Source organism: Chiloscyllium plagiosum, chromosome 48 (genome assembly GCF_004010195.1).
Source record: "Chiloscyllium plagiosum isolate BGI_BamShark_2017 chromosome 48, ASM401019v2, whole genome shotgun sequence".
Classification (NCBI taxonomy): domain Eukaryota; kingdom Metazoa; phylum Chordata; class Chondrichthyes; order Orectolobiformes; family Hemiscylliidae; genus Chiloscyllium; species Chiloscyllium plagiosum.
This window is the reverse complement of record NC_057757.1, coordinates 411,541-433,641: the sequence shown is the minus strand read 5'-3', so window position 1 is coordinate 433,641 and position 22,101 is coordinate 411,541. Positions and strand designations below refer to the sequence as shown.

The 22,101-nt window shown below is 41.6% G+C and overlaps 1 protein-coding gene across 2 annotated transcripts in view; it reads right to left on the bottom strand.

Moving 5' to 3' along the window:
* Positions 1-838: 838 nt before the first annotated feature.
* acadvl (acyl-CoA dehydrogenase very long chain) overlaps positions 839-22,101 on the bottom strand; it is a 69,794-nt gene continuing 48,531 nt past the window's right edge. The window contains exons 15-21 of one of the 2 annotated variants that reach the window (XM_043683348.1): positions 17,025-17,122; positions 15,505-15,577; positions 11,766-11,838; positions 11,324-11,396; positions 3,905-3,980; positions 2,796-2,967; positions 839-2,699 (exon numbers count right to left, since the gene is read on the bottom strand). In XM_043683348.1, coding sequence (XP_043539283.1) covers positions 2,830-2,967; positions 3,905-3,980; positions 11,324-11,396; positions 11,766-11,838; positions 15,505-15,577; positions 17,025-17,122 — 531 coding nt within the window. In that variant the 3' untranslated portion in view covers positions 839-2,699; positions 2,796-2,829. Of the gene's footprint in view, positions 2,968-3,904; positions 3,981-11,323; positions 11,397-11,765; positions 11,839-15,504; positions 15,578-17,024; positions 17,123-22,101 lie in introns of both variants that reach the window. The other variant, XM_043683347.1, reaches the window with a different exon arrangement.

Below are 22,101 nucleotides of genomic sequence, written 5' to 3'. Positions count from 1 at the left end.
TGAATGCAACCTATCATTCCGTGACACAGAATCATACAGCATACAGAAGGCCATTTGGCCCACTATGCCTATTTTAGCTCTTTAAAGTTTCATAACTCCTTAATCTTTCCTCTCAGACAAGAAAATCCCCTCCTTTGTCCAGTGATTAAATTATGAAGAAAGATTACACAAACTCTTTTATTCCCTGGAATGCAGAAGGTTGCAAGGCAATTTAATATCTTGGAAAAATTCAAGATCGGTTAGAAAGAGGGAATTGTTTCTGTTGGTGAGAGAGGATAGGTGGGAGTATCTAAAAATCAGAGACTGACAATTCTGGAGACATGTTAGGAAACACATTGAAACTTTGTTCAAAAGTTGGTAGAAGTGTAGAGCTATTTCCCTCATGATCAGTAGGTGCTTGCTCAATTAATAATTTTAATTTGAGATGGACTGATTTTTGCTACAATTTGGAGGTGCCGATGTTGGACTAGGGTGTACAAAGTTAAAAGCTGGTGTTGTGTGATTTTGATTTTTGCTAGACTTGAGAGACAGATTAGGAGACAAATCAACCATGATCTCATTGAATGACAAAACAAACTTGATGGACTGAATGGTCTCCCCCTTGTCCTTATGAAGTGGTCCAGTGATAGACATAGTCTTAAGTGCACAACCTGAGCAGAGTCTACCATTGAGGTGCCAGGTTGAGGGGTTGCAATATGTCACAGCCAGGGAGGTATGTATGGAGAATGGTGTTTGGAGAGGCTTAACCCTAATCTGAAAGCAACTTCTTTGATCAGAGAACCATAAAAAGATAAATTGAGGCAATAGAACTTACAGCATGTTAAAGCAGACTCAAAAATGCATTGGATAATAAATTGTTTATTCTTTTAAAACTACAAACAGCTCCCAGAATGACAGATTAGTCCTGCGTTTCTTTGCCTGATTATCTTATGATAAGACTCTTTTGCATTTATGTGCGCACAGTTGGAAATCTGAATTCTGGGATGAATATGGCCAGTGGTTCCCTGGGCAAACAGGCAATGACCTGCAGCTTATTCTGATGAACAGGGGACAGGATGGGCAATTGTTGCCTGCTTCATTCCTGTCAACATCTCTGTACAAAGGTTCATATGAATTTACGTACTGGCCAAACTCCTCTCTCTAAATCACAATCATAGGCACCCTAATAATAAACACATTCTGCCTGGTTTATAACTGTATGGCTTAAAGTTAATGCAGCAATTGGGAATCTGGGGGTGGGTTTGGTTTTAGTCTTTGTGAGAGTTACATGAGCAGGATGTGCTCGATTTAAGTTTCTTTCAGCAATGGTGATCCAATCCTTTTCAATCAGGGATTTTGAATGAATACTGTTAGCAAGTTCCAGCAAATACACAACATTGCTGATTGGAACATGACCAGCATCTCTCAGGGGCAGAGGGCTGCGAGGCTGCTTCTGGCCCATGAAGCCTGGAGTCACCATTTTTTGCTTTTGGCTGGTGGGTTACAGTTCACAGGGCAATGCAAAGAACTATTTAAAACACCAATAAAAATACAGAACAATTAGGCTCTTTCAGGGAGGCCTTGCTGTGCACTGGCACCAGTTATTTCTCTCCAATCACACTCAGCACACTCAGACTTGCAGAACAGGAAGTATTTCAGCAAAGAGATTTCTGCAGTTCAAGCTGTTGATTTGTTGTAAATTCAGCTTCCAATTCAATTGTCTTTATTTTTCTGATTTAAACTGGCAGATATTAAACCTGCATTGTTCATGTGAGAAATATATAATGACTCTAATCACTAAATTTTCAGCAAAGATAGAAGACACTATCGGGACTTTGCATTGAAATGGCACTGCCAATTATGGCAACTGAGGATGGACAATGAATGTTGGACTTGCTTCCTTCGACTGAATGATTTTTTAAAGAAAGTGCCCACATATTTAGCAGAATCAAGCTGCAGGTAAAGTTTCAAATAATAGCAGCAATGTCAACATACTGATGATGAACCTGCTGCAGCTTCTGGCAGAACCTTATACCTCCTCTCTGTCTAATAGTTGTAAAGAACATTAATGAATGTCAGGCACTGTAAAACATTCCCATCAAACACTCCTAGTATAGGGACAGTGTTAGCTACGGAATAAAGCTCCTTATATACTGTCCCTCCTCAAACATCGCAGGGTAATGTAACCAGACCTCTATCAGACTGTACCCAGTAATACTTTTTCCTTCATTTTCTCATGGGCTATCAAGGTTGCTGACTCAAACAATAGTTGTATATCCCTGATCTTATGGTAGTTAAGAGCAAACCATATTTCTCTGGGTATGGCGTCACATGTAGGTCAGACTGGGTAAGATCAGCGGATATCCTCTCTAAATGACACAGATGGGGTTTTACAACCATTGATGATAGTTGTCACGGTCACCACGACTGTGATCGACATTCAACTCCAGAACTACTGACTGAATTTAAATTCTCCAGCTGCTTTGGTGGGATGTGAACCCAAGTCCCCAGGGCATTAGTCTAGGCCTCTGGATTACTAGTCCAGTTACATTACCACTATGCCATTGTCAGCCATAAAGCAGACTGTTATTAAATAAAGCCCTAGTGATAATGCTAGTGGTTAACAAGTGCAAGGATAAATGTAATTCATTTGGGCATTGCTACTTAAAAACTTTTCCAGGACTCAAAACTGCAACAGCACCAATCATGGCATTCCCAGTCTGAAACGGAGAGGGGAGATCAGTGTCAGTAATTAAACCTTCCAATTTTTAAAGACTGATGTGTTAGATCCTGAGTAGATCTGACTGTGGATTTACATTCTGATCTGGCAAGGCAGAGTGGTTTCCCTTTTTAAAATCCCAAGGGATGAGGATTCACGATGCCACCATTGCTCACCACCGCTGCAGAAATAGCCCGCATGTTCTTGAAGGCCTGCTTGGCAGAGCTGGAAGTGAGGGCATTCAGATTGTCCATAATGCGAGCGTATGCCTAGAAATACAAATCCTTGTTTATTAACGTAATATATGTACAGTCATTTCATACTGAATACGATAACTTTACTTATTCAGGTCTGTATTTGCTTTGGTGTTAAAAGATTAAAGGATGATCTAAATGTAATATCTAAATGATTAATGGATTTGATCAGATTGATAGACAGAAACCATTAGTTCCAGTATTGAAGGGTCCAGAACAAGGGAGCAGAAATTTAAACTTGGAGGCAGGTCCATTCAGGTGTGATGTCAGGAAGCATTTCTTAATCAAAGGGGGAGTAGAAATCTGAAACCACCTCCAATAAAAAAAGCTAGAAAATTTAAATGAGATTGGTAGATTTTTGATGGTACTTTATTTTTTCAGGATATGAGTATGTCATTGGCTGTACCAGAATTTGTTGCCCATTCCTAATTGCCCTTGAATTGAGTGGCTTGCTCAGCCATTTCAGAGGATGATGTGGAAGTACCAGTGTTGGACTGGCATGGACAAAGTCAGAAGTCACACAATACCAGGTTACAGACCAACAGGGTTATTTGAAATTGCAAGCTTTCTGACTGCTGGTCCTTCGTCACCTGACTTCTGATTTATTTCAGAGGATAGTTAAGAGTCAACCATATTGCTCTGGGTCTGGAGTCACATGTAGGCCAAAATAGATTTGGACAGATTTCCTTCCTTGACATTAGTGAACCAGAGGGTTTTTAGGACAATCAATGACAGATATTCTAGTCACTAGTCACCATCACTAAGACTAGCTTTCGATTCCAGATTTATTGGCTGAATTTAAATGTTAAGATAAACGTCAGCCATGATCTGACTGAAGGAAGGAAGGCTGGCCAGAGGGAGCACTAGAATATTGAGTTTGAAGGGGACAAAGGCAGAGATGATGGTTTCGTCTGCACAAGATAGTTCTGTGGACACAAATGATAGCACCAACCTCAATGCACCAGGTGTCACAGAGCAGTTTCTCATGTTGAGCAGTCGCATGACCTTGGCTCAGAGAACGGGAAGCCCTGTGAGTGACCAAATGGACAATAGTTTAGACAAAGATGTTGCACGACCAAGCAAGACAGAAACACGGTTGAATAGTAAATAGACGGGTTAACATTTCAGGGAGACCTTTCACAGAGACAGAAGGAAGCCATTCAGCCCCTCCAAACTGATACACTATACAATTAGATCTGAGGAACAACTTGATCTAACTGCCTCAGTTCTGCAACCTTTAACCCCTTTACCCAACAAAAATATACCAATCTTAGCCTTGACATTTTCAATTCTGTCTCAGTCTAAACAGTTTTTCTTAAGGGGAGAAAAGTCTAGATTTCCACTCACCTTTGTGACAGGAAATGTTTCTTGATATAAACCCTGAATGGGCCTAGTTTGAATTTTAAGGTTTTGCCCCCTTGTACCAGACTCTCACCATTTGCAAACCCAGCCACCCTCGCTGGAAGGAATACTCCACTGAACCTTTGAAACCCTTTAATAATCCTGAGCATCTTGATGAGATCACTCCCTGATCTTCTACACTCAAATCTGTATAAACCTGCCCACCTAACTGAAACCCTATTGTCATTCTAGTGAATCTGCATTGCATCAATCCCAGAGCCAGTACCTCCTTCCTGCAGGCCAGTGACCAGATCAGAAGTGAACTCAGTTTAGTGATAAGTATTCTGGTGGCTCAATGCTGAAAAGAGGTTGACACTAATCTGTTTCCAGATATTCACCCCTCACTGTCCCCATTTTGGGAGGGTGACTGATCAGATCTGCATACACAAGGTCTCCCTAACTTACTTACGCACAGTATGCAGGGTTTTCCAGTTAGGGCCTCTGAGGACATCCCAGATATATGCTGATCTCAAGCCAGGCACACGGATTGAGACTTGCGCGCATTCTATTCTCACAAACAATGTTTCTCGCAACTGAACACTGACAAAAAGCAAAAACATTTTCTAACTAGTGACAAACAGGATATGGTTCTACAGCATTCACATCACTACTTTTCAGGCTTCTGCTCAGTGTTAATATAACAATGTCCACGGATATTTTAGAATATAAACTGGGAATAAGAATGAACTCATTTTCTCCACAGACTAAGCGCTCTTAATCCTATTGTGGACTTTAACAATTTACTTATAGAAGAGCTATTTGTTTTATTTTCTAGTTATTGTTAAGAAAAGGATAGATAGAATCTTGATTAACAAAAGAGTTAAAGGTTATCAGGGTTAGACAGGAATGAAGAGATGAGGCTACAACCAGATTATACTTGCTCTTATTGAACAGTCTCAAAGGGCCAAATGGCCCTCTCCTACTCCTAATGTGTATGTTCGAATGTAGAACCTCAGTTTATCTAATGTAGTAACTAACAGCTCCATTTACCAGGTAGCCTGTCTAACTGAACCTTCCCATTAACCAGAAAGTTCTGTGGGCAATTCTCTTAATTAAGCTAATCTTTGCCCTACTCTTCTGATGTATGTAGCTGTGCCCCCATTTCACTTGATCTTCTCGGTCCAATCCACTCAACATTCACTGACTGTGGAAATAGCTTCCCCTTACTGCTATCAAAATCTCTCAGTAATCCAAATAACTCAATTAAACCTTTCATTGACCTTCTCTGCTCTATGGAGGAGAACAATCCAGCTTTTCAGTCTCTCCACATGAACTAAAGTTCTTCATCCTGGAACCATTCTGCACATTTTTCCTCAGTCTTGGACATTATCGTGGGTTCACATGTTGTTTCCACTGACGGAAAGTTCAAGCAGAAAAAGCACTTTGAAATAAAAAGAATGGTTTTTAAAAGTAGCTCAAAGCTGTATTATCTTAAAAAAAAATTTCCACTCAGCAAGTTGTCAACCACAGGGTAAACTGGTTAAGTGTGGGAGGAAGTGCTGCGGACAATCTGGCTCAGAGATGGTGGTTGGAAAGGAGATAAAGGGTCCATTTCCAATGAGGTGTCTTCACATGGCAAATCAGGTTTTATCTGACAGCTGGTGCAGAACATAAGACAGTGAGTTTAGAAGCTGAAGACAGAAAAGACTTCCATTTCTACAGCCCCTTTCACCACCTCAAAACATCCCAAAGCACTTTCCGAACAATGAAATAGTTTTGCAATACAAGAACCGTTGTAACATCAGGAAACCTATAGCACATGGACTACACAGGGTTTCAAGGCAGCTGTTCACTACCATCTTCTCAGTGACACCTAGGGATGGGCAACAAATGCTGGCCCAACTAGTCACACCCACGTCCCACAAGTGAATAAAAACAAAGGCAGTCTATGTATGTAAAACAAGGTCTCCGAAAAGTAAAACAATGTTGGTTGAATGATAGAGGCCACTGGGATGAGCTGTCCTGCCATTCCTTTCCATCAACTGGAGGTAAGAAATAGGACTTTGGTTTACTGTTTCACCTGGAATAATTATTCACTGCTGGCCTACTCTGATACAGAAAATACTATTGAACAATTCATGTTGTCTTAATTCCTGTCATCTGCACTCTATATTCTTGCCTTTATTACCTCTAGGCAAAACCTATTGCAACAGACCCTTTTTTGCTCTTTCATATTCTATTATTTATGATTTATATTAATTACCTGGATGAGGTATATTAATGAACTGTTGACAAGTTTGCAAAAGTCACAAAAATAGGTAGGAAGCAAGTGGTGAGAATGACACCAAGTGTCTGCAGAGGGATATAGACAGGTTAAGTTGGTCGACAAAAACTTGGCACATGGCATGTAATGTGGGAAAATGTGATATTATGCACTTTGGCAGGAAGAATACAGGAGCTCAATATTATAGAAATGGAGAAAGACTGCAGAAATCTACAGCATAGAGGGATTTGGGAGCCCATGCACATTTAAAAAAAAAAATCTAATCTAATATCCAAGTTCAGAAAATAGTAGGAACGCCAAATAGAACACTAGCCTTTAGTTTAAAAGGAATTGAATATAAAACTAAGAGAGGTCTCCCTATAACTATACAAAGCATGAGTCAGACCTCAACTGAAATACTGAAACCAGTTTAATTCCCTTATCTAAGGAATTACATAACTGTACTGGACGTATCCAGAGAAGGCTCATTAGGCTGATCCTGCGTATGGAGGGAATATTTTATGAGGCGAGGTTGAGTAGGTTTGGCCTGTACTCATTAGAGTTTAGAAGAATGAGAGGTGACCTTAGTTCACCACATTGCTGAGAGTCTGGAGCCACATGTAGGCTAGATCAGGGAAGGATAGCATTTTCCTTCCCTAAAGGACATTAATGAACCAGATGTATTGGAAGAATCTAGGACCAAAATATATAATGCAAGATTTGTAGCTCAGGTTGAGGTTTAGGGTGTAGGTTTGCTCGCTGAGCTGTAGGTTTGATATCCAGACCTGGCTAGGTAACATCATCAGTGGCGACCTCCAAGTGAAGCGAAGCTGTTGTCTCCTGCTATCTATTTATATCTTTCTCCTGGATGGGGTTCGCGGTGATGTCATTTCTGTTCGTTTTCTGAGGGGTTGATAGATGGCATCTAGATCTATGTGTTTATGGCATTGTGGGTGGAGTGCCAGGCCTCTAGGAATTCTCTGGCATGTCTTTGCTTAGCCTGTCCCAGGATAGATGTGTTGTCCCAGTCGAAATGGTGGTCTTTTTTCATCCGTGTGTAGGGCTACGAGGGAGAGAGGGTCGTGTCTTTTTGTGGCTAGCTGGTGTTCGTGTATCCTGGTGGCTAACTTTCTTCCTGTTTGTCCTACGTAGTGTTTGTGGCAGTCCTTGCATGGAACTTTGAAGATGACGTTGGTTTTGTTCATGGGTTGTACTGGGTCTTTTAAGTTTGTTAGTTTTTGTTTGAGAGTGTTGGTGGGTTTGTGTGCTACTAGGATTCTGAGGGGTCTTAGTAGTCTGGCTGTCATTTCTGAAACTTCTTTGATGTATGGAAAGGTGGTTAGGGTTTCTGGCTATGTTTGGTCTGCTTGTCGTGGTTTGTTCTTGAGGAATCTGCGGACTGTATTTTTTGAGTATCCGTTCTTCTTGAATACGTTCTATAGGTGGTTCCCCTCTGTTTTCCGAAGTTCGCCTATGCTGCAGTGTGTGGTGGCTCATTGAAAAAAAACACCATTTCGACTGGGATAACACATCTATCCTGGGACAGGCTAAGCAAAGACATGCCAGAGAATTCCTAGAGGCCTGGCACTCCACCCACAACGCCATAAACAAACACATAGATCTAGATGCCATCTATCAACCCCTCAGAAAACGAACAGAAATGACATCACCGCAAACCCCAGGAACCCCATCCAGGAGAAAGATATAAATAGAAAGCAGGAGACAACAGCTTCGCTTCACTTGGAGGTCGCCACTGATGATGTTACCTAGCCAGGTAATGAAACGTCTGGATATCAAACCAATAGCTCAGCGAGCAAACCTACATCCCAAAATATATAATTTTGGATTAAGGAGTCACACATGTAAAACAGAGATGAGGTGGAATTTCTTTGTCAGAGCGTAGTGAATCAATGGAATTCTTTGCCGCAGAGGGATGTTGAGGGTGAGTCATTAAGTATATTGAAGACATGTACAACATTTCCAAAAAGGGATGCGACAAAATGTGAAACAGGTGGATCTCCATCGCTGAGTCTTTAGATTTCTGATCAGTAAGGGGATTGAGGGTAATGAGATAAAAAAAACAGAAAAGCTGAGCTGAGAGTTTCAGATCAACCATGATCTCATTGAATGTCAGAGCAAACTCAATGGGCTGAAAGGTCTTCTGCTCCTATGTTTTATGGTTGACTCTCTGTACACTTACATCATCCAAATGTTAGCTGCCCATGTCATGACTTGCACCAAGTCCTGTTCTACTGTGCTGTTTCTTCGCCATTCTTGACATTGTTTCCAAAATCTTCCATGGCTTTGCTTGACCCTGTTCTCTGTTACTTTCTCCAGACTAATAATTCTCTGGGATCCTGTGCGCTCATCTCACTGGTCTCGAGCTTCCCGATCTTAATTAGACATAGAACATTACAGCGCAGTACAGGCCCTTCAGCCCTCGACGTTGCACCATCCTGTGAAACCGATCCGAAGTCCATCTATCCTACACTATTCCATTCTCGTCCATATGCCTATCCAATGAGCATTTAAATGCCTGTAAAGTTGGTGAGTCTACTACTTTGCAGGCAGTGTGTTTCATGCCCCTACTGCTCACGGAGTAAAGAAACTATCTCTGACATCTGTCTTATATCTACCACCCCTCAATTTGAAGCTATGCCCCTTTGTCCTAGCCATACTATCTGAGGAAAAAGGCTCTCACTGTCCGCCCAATCTAACCCTCTGATTATCTTGTATGTCTCAATTAAGTTACATCTCACCCTTCTTCTCTCTAACAAAAACAGCCTCAAGTCCCTCAAGTTGTAAGACTTCCCCTCCATACCAGGCAACATGCTAGTAAGTCTCCTCTGAACCCTTTCCAAAGCTTTCCCATCCTTCCAATAATGCGGTGACCAGAACTGCACGCAATATTCCAAGTCTGGCTGCATCAGAGTTTTGTACAGCTGCAGCATGACCTTATGGTTCCAAAACTCAATCCCTCTACTAATAAAAGCTAACACAGTGTATGCTTTTTAACAACCCCATCAACTTGGGTAGCAACTTTGAGGGATCTTTGTATATGGACACCAAGATTTCTCTGCTTATCCACACTACCAAGAATCTTACCATTCGCCCAGTACTCTGCATTCCTGTTATTCCTTCCAAAGTGAATTATCTCACCCTTTTCTGCATTAATCTCCATTTGCCATCTCTCAGCCCAGCTCTGCAGCGTACTTATGTCCCTCTGTAGCCTATAACATTCTTCGGCTCAATCCACAACTGTACCGACCTTAGTGTCATCCGCAAATTTACTAACCCACCTTGCTATACCTTCATCCGGGTCATTTATAAAAATGATGAACAGCAGTGGACTCAAAACAGATCCTTGCGGTACACCACTAGTATCTGAACTCTAGGATGAATATTTCTCATCAACCACCACCCTCTGTCTTGTTTCAGCTGGCCAATATCTGATCTGAACTGCTAAATCAATCCCATGTCTTTGTATTTTGTACAATAGCCTACCGTGGGGAACCTTACCAAACACCTTACTGAAATCCATATACACCACAACTGATGTACCCTCATCCACCTGTTTGGTCACCTTCTCAACTCTAAGGTTTGTGAGGCCCTTCACAAAACCATGCTGACTATCCCTAAACAACTTATTCCTTTCAAGATGATTATAAATCCTATCTCTTATAACCTTTTCCAACACTTTACCCACAACCAAAGTAAGGCTCACTGGTCTATAATTACCAGGGTTGTATCTGCTGCCCTTCTTGAAAAAGGGAACAACATTTGCTATCCTCCAGTCTTCTGGTACTGTTCCTGTAGACAATGACAACATAAAGATCAAACCCAAAGGCTCGGTAATCTCCTCTCTGGCTTCCCAGAGAATCCTAGGATAAGTCCCATCCAGCCCAGGGGATTTATCTATTTTCACAAACTTTCCAGAATTTCTAACACCTCCTCCTTGTGTTCCTCATTCCCATGTAGTCTCGTAGCCTGTTTCTCAGTATTCTCCTCAACAACATTGTCTTTTTCCAGTGTAAATACTGACAAAAAATATTCATTTAGCGCTTCTCCATCTCCTCTGACTCCACACACAACTTCCCACTCCTGTCCTTGATTGGCCCTAATCTTACTCTAGTCATTCTTTTATCCCTTATATACCTGTAGAAAGCTCCAGGGTTTTCTCTGACCCTATCCGGCAGCAACTTCTCACGCCCCCTCCTTTCTCTTCTCAGCTCTTTCTTTAGATCTTTCCTGGCTACCTTAATTGCTCCACCACTGGTGCTATACCTGCAGTTGCCTCCAAGTTCTGGAATTTCTAACAGCTCCTTACACCTTTCTGCCTCTGCACCTCAATTTCATCCTTTTGAGATGCTCCTTAAAACCCAACTCTTTGATCAAATTTTACGTCAGTTGATCCAATATCCTCATGATGACTTGTTCTATTTCATAATACACTTTTGAAGTGCCTTGGATCGTTTAATACATTAAAGATGTAACATTATTGTAACCTACTCAAATTATGGAGATGAATTTGAAAGCCCACGTTGCCTTAGAAGCCTGGATTTTTCTCCTGTCTGAATGAAGAGATGCTCATCATGAGTCTTTTTGAAGCAAATTTCAAAAATAGGATTCACACCAAATTTACTTCTCACCACCCCAGAATTCAGCAATAGTTGCAAGTGGTGTCTGTATTTCATGTCATGCACAGCACTTGCAAAAAGGAAAGCATGAACATGTGAATCAACTGCATCTTCACTGCAAAGTACTTACCGGGAGAGAACAACTACCATGGCATACAAGTCAATGGCACTATCTGCTACCCTTTTCAGCAGGAACTGTTCATCTGTAAAATCACACAAAACAACAGTGTTAGAAACTGCTCAAGGTACACCAATAATGCTCTGCAGAGAGGTTGTATCAACCTAGCTTAATCACTGGCATTCTTCCTGTTGAGTCGAGGTTGGTGTTCAAGCCTCATTAAAGACATTAGCAGATAATCCAAGCTGACTGTACCAGGATAGCACAAAGGATCAGCAGACTGTTGGAGGGTCAATGCAGAGGGAGTGGCGGCATTGTCAGAAGGTCAGTACTGATGAGTACTAGCCATCAGCAAAAATAAAATGGAAATTTTATGGAAGAATACAATATCAGCCTCTCTTTTTATCACAATGTCCATGCAACTTTAAACCTCACATTTAACAACTGTTCTCACCTACAATTCTCTTGCCATATTTCAACAGCAAATCTTCTGTACAGCCACCAAATTTTTCAATAGCTTTCACTGCCTGTTAACAAACAAAGCCATGGTCATTCAAAAGGCACACTTTGTAATATTAGACCAGTAAATGAACAGCACACAGGAAGTGGAGGGGGCCACTTAACTCCTCAAGATGATACTACTTATTTAATGAGACCTTTGCCAAAATCTATACCAACTCCATCCACATGTATTAATTCTATATTCTTCAACTCCTTTGTCTAGCAATAATCTATCCATCTCCAATTTAAAATTATTAATTGAGCTTTCTGTGTGGGGTGGAGGTCCACAGACTTGCTAACTATTACATGGCTAAATATTTTTAAACTGGCCCCTGACTTTAAGGTTTTGTCCCATTTCCTTAACTCCAGCCAATGGAAAACGTTTCTTGACCCTATCAGTTCCTTACAAAATCCTTAATCAAATCATTCCGTGGTCTTCTATCTTTTTGGGGGTATAGAAGCCCACTTTTTAAATAATTTCTCCTCAGATAGCAGGACCCTGGCACACTGTAATTTTGATCAAAAAGTATAGTTTTGACCTATTGGTCTTTAATCACATGGGGGCTGGACTACAAACAGGGGAAAATGATATTCCTATTGATATAGAGCTCTGCGGAGACCCTATTGGGTTCAAATGCTGGACCCTGCATCATCAGGAAGGTGCTAAGGTCATTGTAGAGGGAGCAGAGCAAATTAACCAGAACGATCCAGTACTGAAAGGATTAAATAATGACACTAAATTGCAGAGTAGGCTTGTATTCCCTTGGTGGGTAGAAGATTAAGGGGGACCAATTTGAAGTGACTAAATGAGTTGGAAAGAAACTACTTTCTCATCAGTGCTTGCAGCTCTGTGCATCTGGTCTCCACACTATAGAAAGGATGTGGAGACTTTGGAAGAAAGTGCAAATGAGACTTACTGGATGTTGCCTCAATCAGAGTGTATTGGCTACAAGGAGAGGTTGGACAAACTGGGATTGTTTTTGCTAGAGTGTTGGAGGCTGTGAGGCAACCTGATAGATGTATATAAAATAATGGGAGGCATGGATAGGGTGGATTAGTCAGAGTCTTTTTCCGAGGGTGAAAATGTCAAGTATCAGGGAGCATGGATTTAAAGTGAGGGGGGAAAGTTTAAATAAGATGCGCTAGGCAAGGTTTTTTTTTAAACAGAGGGTGGTAGGTGTCTGGAATATGCTGCCAGGGGAGGTGGTAACAGCAGATACAAGAGCAATATTTAAGAGGCATTTAGTCAAACACATGAAGAGGCAGAGAATAGAGGGATAACAATCATTTGCAGGTAGACAGAATAAGTTTAGAACGGTATTATGGTCTGCACTGACATGATGTGCTGAAGGGCCTCTTCCTATGCTGTACCGTTTTGTGTTCTATACTGTAGGAATGGATTGGAGAACTGGGGAGGGAAGATTCAAGAAGAGATTAGATTAGATTAGATTACTTACAGTATGGAAACAGGCCCTTTGACCCAACAAGTCCACATTGACCCTATGGAGAGTAACCCACCCAGACCCATTCCCTTACCCTATATTTACCCCTGACTAATGCACCTAATACTATAGGCAATTTAGCATGGCCAATTAACCTGACCTGCACATCTTTGGATTGTGGGAGGAAACCAGAGCACCTGGAGGAAACCCACACAGACACGGGGAGAATGTCTGTGTGGAGACTGCACAGTCACCTGAGGGGGGAATCGGTCCCTGGTGCTGTGAGGCAGCAGTGCTAACCACTGAGCCACCGTGCCACCCCTTAATAATCCTGTATAATCTTAATATTCAAACCTCACTGTTTGAGAGTGGTATAAGGAAGCTTGCTACCAATCTGACTTGAAGATGATGTGATTTGAGTCAGATTAAAATACCCAGCTTTTATAATATTTGAAAAGTCAAATGAGTGAAGGGGATTGAATAGGACTGCCCCTTCCCCAACCCCAGTAACCACATTAAATATTTTAACTGGTGACACTGAACTTACACCAAAGGTGACTCACAAAAAGTTAATTAGTATAAGGTGGGTTAGAAGAAACTGAATATTATATAGTAACAGAAATTAAGAGCAATAAATTCTGCCCTATATTACCATCAACATAGGGGGAGGTGGTGTTTGGTAAGCAAAGGGGAAGTTCAGCAAAGTTTTCATCAGGAAACTTATTTGTTTCACTGACAAGTTTGTTTCAGAGGAGACTATGACTTTTTAAAATAAGAACCTGCTACTCATTCTGCTACTTCAGAATGCATACTAACTCTCCACTACAAAAAGAAAAATCACATTTTTAAGTTTTAAAGAACCATCTGTTCGTAAGTAAGTGTAATTCAGAATTTAAAATCGCTGTACATTAGAGGAGGAAAGCTCTTAGATTAGATTACATTACAGTGTGGAAACAGGCCCTTCGGCCCAACAAGTCCACACCGACCCGCCGAAGCGAAACCCACCCATACCCCTACATTTACCCCTTACCTAACACTACGGGCAATTTAGCGTGGCCAATTCACCGGGCCCTGCACATCTTTGTGACTGTGGGAGGAAACCGGAGCACCCGGAGGAAACCCACGCAGACACGGGGAGAACGTGCAAACTCCACACAGTCAGTCGCCTGAGGTGGGAATTGAACCCAGGTCTCTGGCGCTGTGAGGCAGCAGTGCTAACCACTGTGCCACCGTGCCACCTCTTCTTTGTAGTCATTATCTTGTGGCCTTAAATCCCATTTTCGTGACTTGAGCCAAAAATCTAGAGCACTGACGGAGTGCTACACTGACAGAGGTACCATGAATTGGATAGGACATTAAACTGAGGCTGCACCTTTCCTCTTGGATTGATGTTAATGGCCACTACCTCAATGAATAATGGAATTCTCCCTGATGTCCTGGGACCAATCTGTATCTGATCACTAAAAACATGATCTGATGCTTATCACATTGCTGAGGGGGCATGTTTCCTAGGTTACAGGAATGACAGCCCTTGCAAAACAACTATAATGGCTGGGAGTCATTCTTGGGCCAATGAGGTGTGAACAGTGCTATTCATTCTTTCTTTCTTCCATTCCTGATAATGGTCTGTTCTGGTTCTCTCTCACGTGGTTCAAGCCCTGAGACCAGAAGACCTGTAGATTCATCCAGTGAATAACTGAGTTACTCAGTTTTAGTGTCCTTATGTAAGGAAGGATATATCTGCCTTAAAGGGGGTGTAATGGAGGTTCACTGGAGGAACTCCTTGCAAGATTTTATGAAAGGAAATTAACAGAACTGGGCCTGTTTTTCTGTAGTGTTTAATTGAAACCTACAAAATTCTTAGAGGGTGGGAGTTGGTTGGATGAAGCCTATGGCAGGTGAGTCTCGACCCAGGGGCAATGGTCTCAAAATAAGGGCAGGCCATTCAGGAAATGGATTAGGGGAAATTTCTTCACTTAGAGAAGGATGAATTTTTGTAATTCTCCACTCCAGAAGCTATGTAAACTCAAGCATTGAGCATGTTCAATGCAGAAACTGATATGCTTCTTAAAAATAATGATACCAACAGATTTGAAGATAGTGTCTCAATACCACTTTCCTGTACTATGATCATATGAGCGGTAGAGTAGGCACAACAGATTCAATAGCCTTCTGCTGTTCCTATGTGTCAAATGAACTGCTTTCAGGTAGTATGTGTATAAATAGCGCTTCTGTGAGTAGTGTACTCACCAGTTCTCCGCTTTGCTTCAGTTCTGGACGTACACTGTTACTCAGGCTCATGCCTGTACTAAGCCCAACCTTCCTGCAACAAAGAGGAAAACAAAGAGACAGAATCAGGAAGGAAAGAGCCTCATGCTCACACTTCATCCCACAGTCCTAATGCTAGAGTACTGGACAGGCAGTGCAGATTAATTTACTTGCTTCCCTTCACCCTTTACAGGAGCACTTATCCATGTCAGAGACCATTCAACCACCACACCATACATCAGATCTGGAAATGATATTATCAGCTCTTTAATCATGACAAGGTATTAAAGCCAAAGGAGGTCTATAGGAGCACTGGACAGCAATCCCAAATGGGTATCCTGACTGGTTTTGACTTTGTTCCTTAATCCTCATATAGTTTATCATTTGTTTTTATGAGGCTTTTGGGATCAGTGCAAAGAGAGACATATTGTCCACGCTTGCACCTTGCAGTCATCAGGACACAGACAGAATGCCAGATTTCAAAGGGAACAACAATTTATACTGTCATGGAGAAGAAACTAGGGACTTCTGCAGGTTCCCAAGTGCAGAGATATAACGTATCCTCTTGATTCAACAGTGCCCTTGCGCAGTTCCCGATCACTAACAAGCTACAATCAGCAAACCCACCACAGAATGGAGTTTGAACAGACTCTTTCAAGGCTCTAGGGGACCAACATACAGATTCCTCCATGACTCCCAGCTACTAGATGAGGGCAGTTACAATCAAGCTATCAGAGAATCTCATTCTGACCGAAACACTTTGCTTTAGAAAAAGATGACATTGGACCCATCACCGAGTTCAATTAGAACCCGAATTATTACATTTATCAATGAATGTAATCTTAAGAAGATCAAGCCATGCCACAATGGCAAACACTTCCTTTTCTGTCAGAAAGTTGAGACTTCAGGCAGCACTACAAAGACATGAACACATATACAGACAGACACCCCCAGTGCAATCCTGAATGAAAGGTGCAATGTCAGAGGGTCAGCGCTGAGACAGCTGCACTGTCAGAGGGTCAGTGTTAAGAGAGTCCTGCACCATTGGGGGGTCAGTGCTGAGGGAGCGCTATGTTGGAGGATCAGTGTTGAGGGAATGTTGCACTGTCGGAGGGTCAGCATTAAGGTGGGATGGCACTGTCTAAGGATCAGTGCTCAGAGACTGTTGCACTATTGGAGAGTCAGCATACATATTGAGTGCTGCACTGTTGCAGGGTTAGTGCCAAAGGAGTGCCAGACTCTCAGAGGGTCAGTATTCTCGGAGGGTCAGTACTGAAGGAGAGCTGTACTCTCAGAGAGTCAATGCTGAAGGAACGTCACACTGTCAGAGGGTCAGTACGGAGGAAGCTTTGCATTGTCAGAGGATCCATACTGAGGGTATGGAGGGTCACTGCCTCAGAACGTGCTCATAGGAGAGGATAAGGTATGGGAAAATTAAAGAAATGGTTTGTCTTTGACGATGAGTTTGAACTGGCCACTGGAAGCAGTGCGGAGTCAGTAACCTTCGTGCCCGCTTGCTGATTTCACTCATTAACAGACTGGCATTTTCGATGGGATTCTTCAGTGCCGTCTGCAGTCCTTTTAGGCGATTCCCAGTGGTCTGCATGATAAAAAGCAAGGATACCAATCAGTCTGAGTGACTGCTTTTATATTAAAAACATGTCAAAATGCTTCAACAGGCAGAAAAGGAAATAGACTTTGACTAAATGCTTGAAAGTATACATCATGCAAATGTCAGGTCATTACTGAAATAGATCTAACAGGTAGGAATTTGAGAAGGTCCAATGCTTGGGATGAGGATAGAGGTGGTATCAGTGACCAAGATGACAATTAGGCCAGCAAGGGAGGTCAGTACTGATTTGGTTACATGCGGATAGTACATAGACAAAAGAACAGGGCAATCTTGAAGCATGTAAAATCTCACTGCTTTTCTATACTTTCAGAAATATCTCCACTGACTTAGATTTCTGGTCCCCAGCATTGCAAACCTCTGCACACTCCTATCCACCCATTCAGTTATCCTTTTTCTCTACTTTGGAAACAAAACCCTGCATCTATAATCACAGACAGGCAAAAGTGAGGACTGCAGATGCTGGAGATCAGAGTCTAGATTAGAGGTGCTGGAAAAGCACAGCAGGCCTCAGATGCTGCCTGACCTGCTGTGCTTTTCCAGCACCACTAATCTATAATCACAGATACTCTGGATAATTGTTCCTAAGAAGAGAGCGACACCTTGCCAAAGTTGGTCATGTTGCACTCTTTAGGACAAATGCACGAATGCTAAATTTCGAGCCAACAGGATTGTGGCAGTATAAATTTTTACGGCTGATTAAAATTTCACATTCGTGCATTTTGTCACAAAGCTGATCCCCTTTTTTCTAAAAGCTGATCCTTTTCTCTAGGATACTGAGTCCTTGCTTTTTTTCAGAGGGGTCGTAAACGGGCCAGGCTCCAATTACACTGGTTTGGTACAGAGATGAAAAAGATTTTGAGAGGCCTTTTGCTTATATGTAAACAGATGAGACTTCAGGCCAAAGTGGTCATGTTTTAGAAGTGATCTGTATAATGAAAGGGGAGTGGTCAGCTCTCTATCTGAGCAGTTCAGCCCAGAACTACATGGGAGTTCAGCAGTGGACTGTGAACAGACTCTCTCTCTTTCTGGCCTTCTAATTTCAACCAGTAAGCACCTGTTCCATTTTTCTTAAATTGTGTTTTAAGGGGGTTTGCTTAGTGGGACTGTTGTTTGTATTCGGAACAGCATAATTAAGTCTATAGTTTGGATAGACTGAGTTCTATAGGGGTTCTTTAATATGTTCGTCGTGTTTTATTGTGTAATTTTGTGAATGAATTTTTGTCTGCTTTAAAACCCGGTAGTCAACCTTGCTAACTTACTCCAGGTAATTTTCACTATACACCTATTGAAATAAATTGCAAATTTATGGTCTGGGCTGCCTGCTAAGAATGTTTTGAGTGGTCTGGCCTAGTCCAAAACAGTTTGGGGGCTCTTTGCAGAATTTTAAACAGCGAGTGGTAAGTGCTAGTATCTTTATTTCGGGTGTTGGTTTGGTTGGAATAGTAATGGCTCTTTCAGTTGCCAAAAGTTTTCTGGAAGTGGATGTGGTGACTTTGGAAGTTTTGCAAAAGGTGAATAAGACCTAGCTGCAGGAATTAGCAGACAAGCTGGAGTTGGAACTGCCTGTTTCTGTGAGGAAAGGAGAGATAATTACAACAGTAGCTCAGCATTTAAACTTGCTGGAGAAATCATTAGAATCTATAGAGATGGCAAGAATTCAATTGCAAATGAAGCAGCTTGAGTTAGAGGCGAGAGATAAGGAAAGGGCAGCAGAAATGAAACAGTTCGACTTACAATTAAAAGCAGAAGAGAGGGAAAAAGAGAGAGGAGTAGAACAGAGAAAAAGAGTTTTTGAACTTCAGAAACTGACACTTAAAAAGCAAAAAGTCAGCTTAAAAGGCTGGAGATAAAGGCTGAAGGTAACCTGAGCAAGAAGTAGTGCAGACTCATGTGGAAGAGCAGAGAGTTAAAACAGCAAGGTTAGCAGCTGAAGGGGCTGATGGTTATGAGCTGGTCCATAAAACCCAGTTTGGCGTCCAGAATCAATTTCAGTTCATGAGGGATAGAAATTGGGGCAAAGAGAAATCCTCACATGGAAAGGGAAAGGTGAATCTCAGTGAAGGTCATAAGGATAACTTACCACAGAGTAAAACAGAAACCCTTGAGGGGGTCAAAGAAGTTAAAAAGCTCTAGTGTTTTCATTGTAATAAATTGGGCCACACAGAATCACAGCGTTGGTGGGCTAGGAGAAAGCCAGATGTAGGAAAACCAGACAAGCCTGGGAGTTTTGTTGGACGAGTAACAAAAAGCACTCGGGAAGTTAGACAACTGCCTCAGAGTGTACAAGATGATCAGAGGTTGGTTAAGGAGGAAGTGCCATTTTGCATAAAAAATATACATGCAAGGGTAAAGTTTATTCACATAGGCCAGGAGTAGCAGGTAAGCAGGTTACAATATGAAAGGACACAGGATCCTCTCAGTCCGAGATGCTGAAGGATGAGGAGATATGTACTCCTGAGGGACTATTGGCAGAAAAGGTACTGGTAACAGGAATTCATGGTGAGAAAAGAATGCTCAATTATGTAAAGTGAGGTTAGAGAGTCCAGAGAAGAGTGAAGACTTTGTGGTAGGAGCACTAGACAAACTCTCAGCTGCAGGAATACAATTTGTTCTTGCAAATGATAAAGCTGATTCACCGGTAGGCGTGCTGCCTACTCTAGTTGAAAAGCCAGTGGAGACGCAGACAACTGAAGAAATGAAGAGTGCCTATTCAGGAACTTTCCCAGATTGTGAGATCACAGAGGCACAAGTTGAAGCAGGAGAGATCAAACAGCACAGATAAAGAAGCTGACATAGCTTTATCTGAGACCTTTTTTGATTAGATTAAGTGGGGCAGAGCAGGATCAAGTAGATAAACAGGCAAGTATCTTTAAGCTCTGCTAAGCTGATTGAATTACAGCAGAAAGATGAGAACTTAAAACAGTTGTATCAAAAGGCATTTACAGAGAAGGATAGTGAGTGCATTCCTGTGTGTTATTACTTAACAATTGATATCTTAATGAGAAAATGGAGACCATCACACATTTAAGCAGATGAGAAATGGACAGAGAATCATTAAATTGTTTTGCCAGTAGGGTACAGAAAGGAGGTGCTGCGAGTAGCACATGAACTTTCATGTGGAGGTTATTTAGGGGTGAGGAAAACACAGGCCTAGATACAAAAACATTTTTACAGGCCTGGACTACACAAGGATGTAGTTGAATTTTGCCAGATGTGTCATACATGTCAGCTAATGGGAAACCACAGGCAGTAATAAAACCTGCACCGTTAATACCTCTTCCAGCATTCGAGGAACCTTTTACCAGATACTTGATGGATTGCTTAGGTCCCCTACCTCAAATAAAAAGTGGCAATAAGTATTTCTTAACGATAATGGATGTGCTAACTAGATTTCCAGAGGCAATCCCGTTACGCAACATCACAGCTATAAGGGCTGTAGAAGAATCACCTAAAGTTTTGACTAGGTACGGACTACCAAGAGAGTTCAAGTCAAATCAAGGATCAATCTTCACATCCAAACTGTTCAAGGTGGTTATGGATAACCTGGGAATAAAGCAATTCAAGTCTACTTCATACTATCCTGAATCACAGGGAGCACTACAGAGATGGCATCATACATTAAAGAGCATGTTGAGGGCTTATGGTTAGGATTATCCAGATGGTTGGAATTACAGAGCTCCATTTGTACTTTTTGCGATCAGAGACACACCAAATGAATCGACCAAATTCAGTCCATTTGAATTAATTTTGGGGCATGTTGTAAGAAGGCCGTTAAAATTGATTAAGGAGAAATTAATAAGTCAGAATTCAGAGACCACCATTTGGAGTATGTGTCAAGTTTTAGAGAATGATTAAGTAGACCTGGAGATTTAGCTAGACAGCATTTAAAAGTATCACAGCATACAATGAAACAGAAGGTGGATAAGAAATCACAAATTCACAATTTTGCAATTGGGGATAAGGTATTGGTGTTACTTCCAGTGACAGGTGAGCCTGAAAAACAAGGTTGAGTGGACCTTATCAAATCAAGAGGAAATTGAGTGAGGTGAGCTACTTGAGAAGGACTCCAGATGGGAAGGAATCTCAGAGTGTGTCATGTGAATATGCTCAAAAGGTATTTTAAAGGAAAGCAAGAAGAGAAGGTGTTAATGATTACAGCACAGAAGGAAGAACCAAGTTCAGAGGATTCTGAATTGGACATTCCTCAAATCAAATTGGACAATGAGGAAGTTGTCAAAAATTGGGATAAATTATTGAGTTACCTTCCATAAGGAAATCAAAATGACCTGAAAGAGTTATTGCTATCACATGGGGAGATATGCAGAAATATACTGGGAAGTAATAACCTGATTGTGCATGATGTAGAGATAGGAGATGCTGTTCCAATTAAGCAACATTCTTATAGTCATAACCCTCAAGTTGGCACAGGTTCAGAAGGAGATAGAGCGCATGCTCCATGATGGCATAATCGAAGTGAGTTACAGTGACTGGAGCTCACCCACAGTCATGGTTCCAAAGCCAGATGGTACCCAACGGTTATGTGAGGACTATCGCAAAGTCAACACCGTTACAAAGATGCATATCCAATTCCACGGTTGGAGGACTGTTGGAAAAAGTGGGACAAGCAACTTACATTTTTAAGTTGGACTTGCTCAGAGGCCACTGGCAAGTACTTCTGACAGAGGGAGCAAAGGCAATTTTAGCTTTCGTCATGCCAAATTGGGACTATATCAGTTTAAAGTCATGCCATTTGGTAAGAAAAATGCTCCAATCACATTTCAGAGACTGACTAATAAGGCCATTGCCAGATTACCCAACTGTGTCGTGTATATTGATGACCTGGTGATTTGTAGTCACTCATGAAAGGAACATTTACACTATTTATTGGACTTGTTCGATTGACTTCAGAAGGCAGGCTTGGTGGTAAACCCAAAGTCCAAGTCACC